Source organism: Hippocampus guttulatus, chromosome 8, assembly GCF_054856545.1.
Source record: "Hippocampus guttulatus isolate MCC_2025c chromosome 8, RoL_Hgut_1.0, whole genome shotgun sequence".
Taxonomy (NCBI): Eukaryota; Metazoa; Chordata; class Actinopteri; order Syngnathiformes; family Syngnathidae; genus Hippocampus; species Hippocampus guttulatus.
In genome coordinates, this window is record NC_141268.1 from 12,947,091 (window position 1) to 12,953,929 (window position 6,839).

Consider the following 6,839-nt stretch of genomic DNA (forward strand, 5'->3'; position numbering starts at 1 on the left):
ATTTGGTCGTCTTTCAAAACGGCTTTTCATGTTCAGAACAATTATAATTTTATTAATTGGTTCCATTACGGCGGCCCGGTGATCCAGTGGTTAGCGCGTCGACCACACAGTGCAGAGGTACCGGGTTCAATCCCAGCTCCGGCCTCCCTGTGTGGAGTTTGCATGTTTCCCCGGGCCTGCGTGGGTTTTCTCCGGGTACTCCGGTTTCCTCCCACATTCCAAAAACATCCACTAGGTGTGAGTGTGAGCGCGGATGGTTGTCAGTCTCTGTGTGCCCTGCGATTGGCTGGCAACCGATTCAGGGTGTCCCCCGCCTACTGCCCGAAGACAGTTGGGATAGGCTCCGAACCCCCCGCGACCCTTGTGAGGATAAAGTGGATCGGAAAATGAATGAATGAATGAATGGTTCCATTACGTGTCGCTGATGGTGTAGTGGGTACACTCGTCTGACTTGCGTGCAGGCAGTGTGGGATCGGTTCCCACTCAATGACGGCGTGAATGGGGCTGTGTATGGTTGTTGTCTCTGTATGACTGACTCGCGACCAGTTCAGGGCCGGAAGTCAGCTGGGATAGGCACCAGCCACCCCTTTGACCCTGTTCTGGATAAACGGTGTTGAAAATGGATGGATGATCCCATTACTAATACTGTATCTACAATGACACCTGTATTTTCTATATTTTCACATACAATGTTTGAAATAACACTCTTAACCCTTTCATTACCAATAATGATAATCAGTAACCTGATAACATAATAAGCTGTCCACTGTAGTAACCGTGAAAGGATTAAATGTCATACTAGTGTCACCACAAGTTACCTTACGTACATTCTTCCACAACAAAACACTTTTAAACACTGTCTTAACCATAATGTTTAATAATGAGGAGAAATAAACATCACTAATCTATTATAGAATATTACAGAAACACAAAATCAACTCCGATTGGAATGTCAAAACATAGCAGGACTCTTCAGCCATCTACTCTTTGGAATTCATTTATACTTTGATCAGCGTTCTGTGCTTATCTGTGCAAGAGAGCGCAGCAGTCCAGTGCCCTTTGGACTCGTCAGGAATTCTGATGTTCTGCCAACTGTGTCAAAATTTTTGATTTGTGCAGTTGGACAGAAGAACAAATAGGGTTAGTCCGTGAAGTGTCCAAGTTCATGTTTCTAGTTAAACCTGACACTCTCCAAAACTCAGTTCAGTCTTGCTTTTGGATTTTTTTTTTTTTTCATCATTGGAGCATTACTCGGATCTAATTGCAAAATACAGGCTGCGTTGTCATTCTATTCCACAGAATGAGCAGTAAAAGAGATCTGAGGCCCCCACAAGTCTGACAATAGCCTCGTGGAAAAGCTCTGGTGAATATCAAACCCCTCCAAAAAAAAATCACTGAACAAGAAACTGATTATTATCAGGGCCCACGATATTCATTCAGTGTAGGACAGTTTCATAACACATAATTCCTTTTGCTAACATGTTCCCTTTGCCTCGTGTGGCATAAAAAAAAAACCTTAAGGGCTCCCTTTACTTAATTTGTTCAGTAATGAGGGCAAGTCATTTTTTATCTAACATGTTACCTTAAATAAGTCATTTCATAACCGTTTTCTAATAATTAAATCAACAATGGAGATTTCATGCTAGTAGTTTAAGACTTGACCAAGAACATAATTGACAGTAACACCAATTAACTGCTTTTAACAGATTCACCGCAGTTTCGCCATCTTGCCCACCATTTTAGAGCCTTTCGACTGATCACTCGGCACCCACAGAATATTGCGTTGCGTGACAATGTGAAAACTGCAAAGGAAAGAGTCGACTCTCCTCCTTTAACAACAAAAAGTTGGTTTACCACTTTTTTTCCTGTCGTTGGCCATTCGAACACAGGCTGGTTTCACCTAAAACAAGTGATCAGCAATGCGGCACCTTTGATGCTAGTATTTATTTATTTATGGTTTTTTTTTTTAAACTATGAAGCAACAAAAACAACTCTAGGAAAGGGCTTTTGATGGCAAAATATACATTTTATTTACATATATACAGATGGAAAAGGGCCGCGGGTGACACTCACTCACCGCATGGTCCCAAGTGGAATTCCAGTGGCTTTTTTACATACCGTTGGTCATTCACTCCGTAAACTTTGCTTTTTTACACCAGTCCGAACTATGACAGGACGCAAACCCCCCCACCCACACTTTGGGCGTGGGATGGGGCAGGAGTGAAAATACACTCCGATGCCATCCTCTACACCAAAGAGACAATGTCTCCAAAAACCAGAGGAGTTTCCACTTTGTGAAGATTTTATGAAATACTTTTTCACAGCTAATCCTGCAAACAAGGTCTTTTGTTTGAAGCATTGAACAAGGGAGTTTTGTCGACGTGTTCCTCACTCACTGTATCCAAAGTCATGAGCTTTCTTGCCGCACTGTGTTTGTCACCAGGCAACACAAGGGAGACATTCACAATCATGTTACTGTTTTCAGCCTCCTTGAGATGATCTTTTTCTTTTCTTTTTTTTCACAACTGTTGCCGTAAAAGTGCTGCCTGAATGATTTGTGATCATGATTACATCGCCTGGCTTTGCAATGGGACATCATTGTTTTCTTGTCTTGAATGTCTTCAGGCACTACTCAGAATTCAAATAACAAATCAATCAGTCAGGGGCAAAAACAAAGAAAATCAAATGAAACCAAAGCAAAATAACTGACATACACCCTTTTTGTTGCAGTCACAAATAATTGAATCATGCACCGGCCAAGCCTTGAACTTGCCAGACCATTGGCAGCAGCACCATGTGCTTGGTTGATTAGAGAATGCCTGGACACTTTCCAGTCTGTTTACTGTAGACCGTTGCTTGCCGGAGTGAAAGCATTTGACAGGTGTAACAGAGATGTGCACAAGCCTTATACGCAAACATGGTGGAACTCATCCCTTATTTCGATGCTCAGGCGTCCAGACAATTCTCAAAATACAGTGGAACCAGAAATGTATCCCTGCCTATTTGTGGTTCAGTGCACCCTTTCACCTATTCGAGACCTATTTTCAGATATTTGGTGAAAAAGCCACCCAGTTACGGTTTTTGTGCTCTTTCTATCACCATCCACAAGATGGCAGTAAAGCCTGAGCTAATTGGAAAGTAGAAATAGGTGTCAAGGAAGTATATTGAAGTCATATATCTCAACTGAGAGACAAACATCATTTTATGTCGGTATAACCGGGGTTATGGAGAGTCTTTGCTGCTTCTACATGTACGTGCACACTACTGGTGCATTATTTTTTTAATTAAATAATGTACAGTATAGGCCATTTATTATTTAGTAAGTCTTTGTAAGATGGGTTTGAAAATGATAGTTTTATTATTTTATTATTTTTTTCTGAACAGGTCTCAGTCTCTGGGTGAATTTTACATTCATTACCTGATTGAACTTTATTTCGTGTCATTTTCTAGTTGTTAGCATCTGTTTTGCACCGTTGACCATTATTAATGTCTAAATGTCACTGGAACAAATAAGGATAAGTAAATGTCAATAGTTAATCAAGGATTATGTGATACAATGGCAACTGACATTCTTTCTGATGGGAAGAATTATATTGAGATGAGAACAAGTTGGATTGTGTTTGTCTTTGGAGTTTCCAATGCTGTCTGCTGATGCTGCTGATTGCACTGATACATATTGCATCTATTTTCAAGTGTCTTGTGGCGGGCAGAAGCAGGCCTTTTCCAAGCAATATTGTTTCGCGCTCACGACGCCTCAAAAGTACACAAACTGCCTCATTCCCACTCAGACAATTGCGGCCATTATTTGTCCATCACTGTCACGCTGGCGCTGCGCGTCCTAACGTGCCTCCTCTGTCCTCTGTCTCTCCATCTCCTTCCTTCCCTCTTTGTCTCGCTTCCAATCATCATCCTCCTCCTCTTTGTCCTTCCAGACGGTGTCCATCTTGGAACAGCGGCTGACGCTGACGGAAGACAAGCTGAAGGAGTGTTTACAGAACCAGGTGGCGTCTCACGCGCAAAGCTTTCCAGACGAGGCGAGCTGGACGTCGGCCGCCCCGTACTGAGCCTCGGCGTTTCCCAATCCAACTCGTCCTCGCGGAGACGCTTCAGACGCGGCAGAGACAAATGTTGCAGAGGTGGTTGCTTGCAACAGTGCTGAGAGAGCATCTCTTTTCTGCTGATGAAGCGTGTTTGCTGTAGGCGACATTTTCCCACTTGCCTGTGCGCAGCACGTCTGTCTTTTAGCTGTGTGTTTTGGGCAAACTTGCACAGAATGGCAAGTGCAAGCTGCACTTAATCATCGAAACGCAAACATCAAAATTGCTGTTTCATTCACTTAAAAAAAACAGTGGTGGTCTCATCTCATCTTTCAAAAGTAACCTATTATAGGAAGACCGATTCTGTATCACTCCATATCGTTGGGCGATTATGTCCCAGGGCGCTACGCCATTTATTAGTCCCGTACGGCATTTCGCCATAAGTCATAGTTGCATTTTCAGAATTTGAAAGTTTTCAGGTTTTTTTAATACGATGTGTGTGACCTGCTTTTGTCACCCCCAACACAAAAGATCGAGACTTGTCACCTTTAACACTTGATTTCTTGACTTGCGCCTTAAAAACGGGTTGGCCCTGTCTGACTTTAGGCCTACACCCCGTCCTATATCCTGAAGGCTCATGGCGAGTCCAGATTTTGTTTCTGTGACAACTTGCAAGAGCAGACTCCCATAAAGACAACTCATTATTTTTTATTCGGAGAGGTAGCCTTTCATACACTCCACTGTGTGTATGCAGCTAATGGTACTGCATATGAGCCATTGACCCCAAAAATATATTATTGGCTCATATGAAATAGTTTTGTATGTCCTCTTTAAGTGAAAGTTAATCTTGAGGTGCTTTTTGTATATGTGTATTTGCTTTCTGTACTTTGAAGACAACGTGGATTCTACTGTTGGAGCCCAAACATCTTGTTATTGTTTTGTTTTGTTTTTTTAAATTCCCTCTCCTTAGTTGAAATTAAAGAGACCCCAGATGCTCTTTCATAACTCCTTCAAGTTCATTTGTTGTCATTGTTTTAGCCAGAGCAATGATGTCATCAGCAGTTACGCTTTGAAGGGGACCGTTTCCTCCAGCGACCGGTCCCCCAGTGCCAAAGCGGTTATCCGACACATCGTGACTTTCCTTTGTTTTGTTGTCTTTAGCAGAGATGTGGACAGCGTGAGTCGTGAGTTTTGTCATCCCAAGCGCCTGGTGAGTCACTTTCACCTCCTCCTTTGCCAGATTTTTGGAGCTGTCGTGCGTTAGGCCAGCCTTCCGCCAAGTGGTACGATCCAGCCCGCCGTGTTCGGTTTCCCTTGGGGCGCGGTGTGTAGGCAATGTAATATATCATTCAGGGACACTATGCGCATCACTTGTTATCAAACTTAACAGCGAAGTCAACCTAAAATGTTTCTTCACACTACTATGTTCTATCTGTGCCCACTCGTCTACGCACAGTATTCTGATTAACGTTTTGTTTGTGGAATATGAATTAAGCAGCAAAAGCAGGCCATTTTAAGTCCTAATTTGCTACTTGCTGTTAATTGAAAATGACATCACAGTTGCTCAGAGCTCAGGTAACAACCAATCACAGCTCAGCTTGCAAAGGTCACATGACCAAACTCAGAAAACAAGTGAGCTCCGATTTATCACGACAGGAAGACCAGTTTTTCTCGGATATTGATTTTTAACCACCAAAAAAATAAGCGGGCACGGTGAGATTCAGGTCAGTTCCTCTTTGGCTGTTTGTGCATATCACGTCGCAACGTCAAAAAAGTGTTAACATTTACAATTGGCCGCTCGAAGTTTTCCAAGCAGATTGGGATGAAAACTCATTCCAGACGCACGCAACACCACAGGATAATCAGTTCGGTTAATCTTTTAGAGACATTCGATCAGGCCTTTGTTGACTTTGAACAGAAAAGAGAAAGTTTTCAAATTTGGCCCGATTATGGGCATGCGTATACAGCAACCCTCTTGAGGAACCGCACTGTGATTGGTAGCCTAAGATAAGGTTGTCAAAAAGTAATTTTATAATGTTAATAGAAACACCACAAAATTTGTAGAGGGGAAACCAAAAAACCCAAAGCCTTTGTTTCATTCCGCAATTATAAGCACAACCGGACTGGTTTTGTTCAAATCAGCACTTTTATTTTTAGTAGCCTCACTGGAAATGAGTTTGAGGTTACACTCACAGACACGAACAGTAATTTTCTTTTTCTTTTTAAACTCGTGGAACAAATGACTTTACGCAGAACACGGTGGTCCGGGTCCCAGGTCAGTCCTGAGAGCGATGTGTGGCGTCACGAGAGGAAGCGGGGGAACATATTAATGACTGACTTCTTTTAAAAGAAGCCAGCGCGGCCTCTGTCGCACCCGTGGAAAAAGAAGTAAAACACAACCTGAGTTCCCGAGTTGTGCTGCAGGGCCCACTCTCTTCCTTCCTGTCTGGGGCATTCTCAGACGCACACAGAAAAACACGTCTCCCTTCAGTAACTATGGGCCTCAAGCAGCTGGCCTGCCAGGAGCTCTTGTAGAGGAGGGGGTTCACCCGTTTCTAGGTGCATGGCCTGTATTCACGGACTGTGAGAGCAACAATTCTCAACAAATTTACTGTATTGTATGTTCTGCTAATCCAATACTGTATTTCTTTTTAATAGGACCTCCTGTCTTGTAAATACAGTTGAGTTGAGTTGAGTTCTGTCTATTACAGGTCAGTCATTTTGTTTTATTTGTTAGGATCCCCATTAGCTGTTCCCTTCGGCACTGCTAGGCTTCCTGGAGTTCTCTTATGAAAACAGTAC

At 42.8% G+C, this 6,839-nt stretch overlaps 1 protein-coding gene across 2 annotated transcripts in view; it reads left to right on the plus strand.

Annotated features, from left to right (window-relative positions):
- Positions 1–5,091, plus strand: part of poc1a (POC1 centriolar protein A) — a 28,177-nt gene extending 23,086 nt beyond the window's left edge. Inside the window, exon 11 of one of the 2 annotated variants that reach the window (XM_086118771.1) lies at positions 3,933–5,089. In XM_086118771.1, the coding sequence (XP_085974897.1) occupies positions 3,933–4,064 (132 nt within the window). In that variant the 3' untranslated portion in view covers positions 4,065–5,089. Of the gene's footprint in view, positions 1–3,932 lie in introns of both variants that reach the window. The other variant, XM_086118772.1, reaches the window with a different exon arrangement.
- The last annotated feature ends 1,748 nt before the right edge of the window (positions 5,092–6,839 follow it).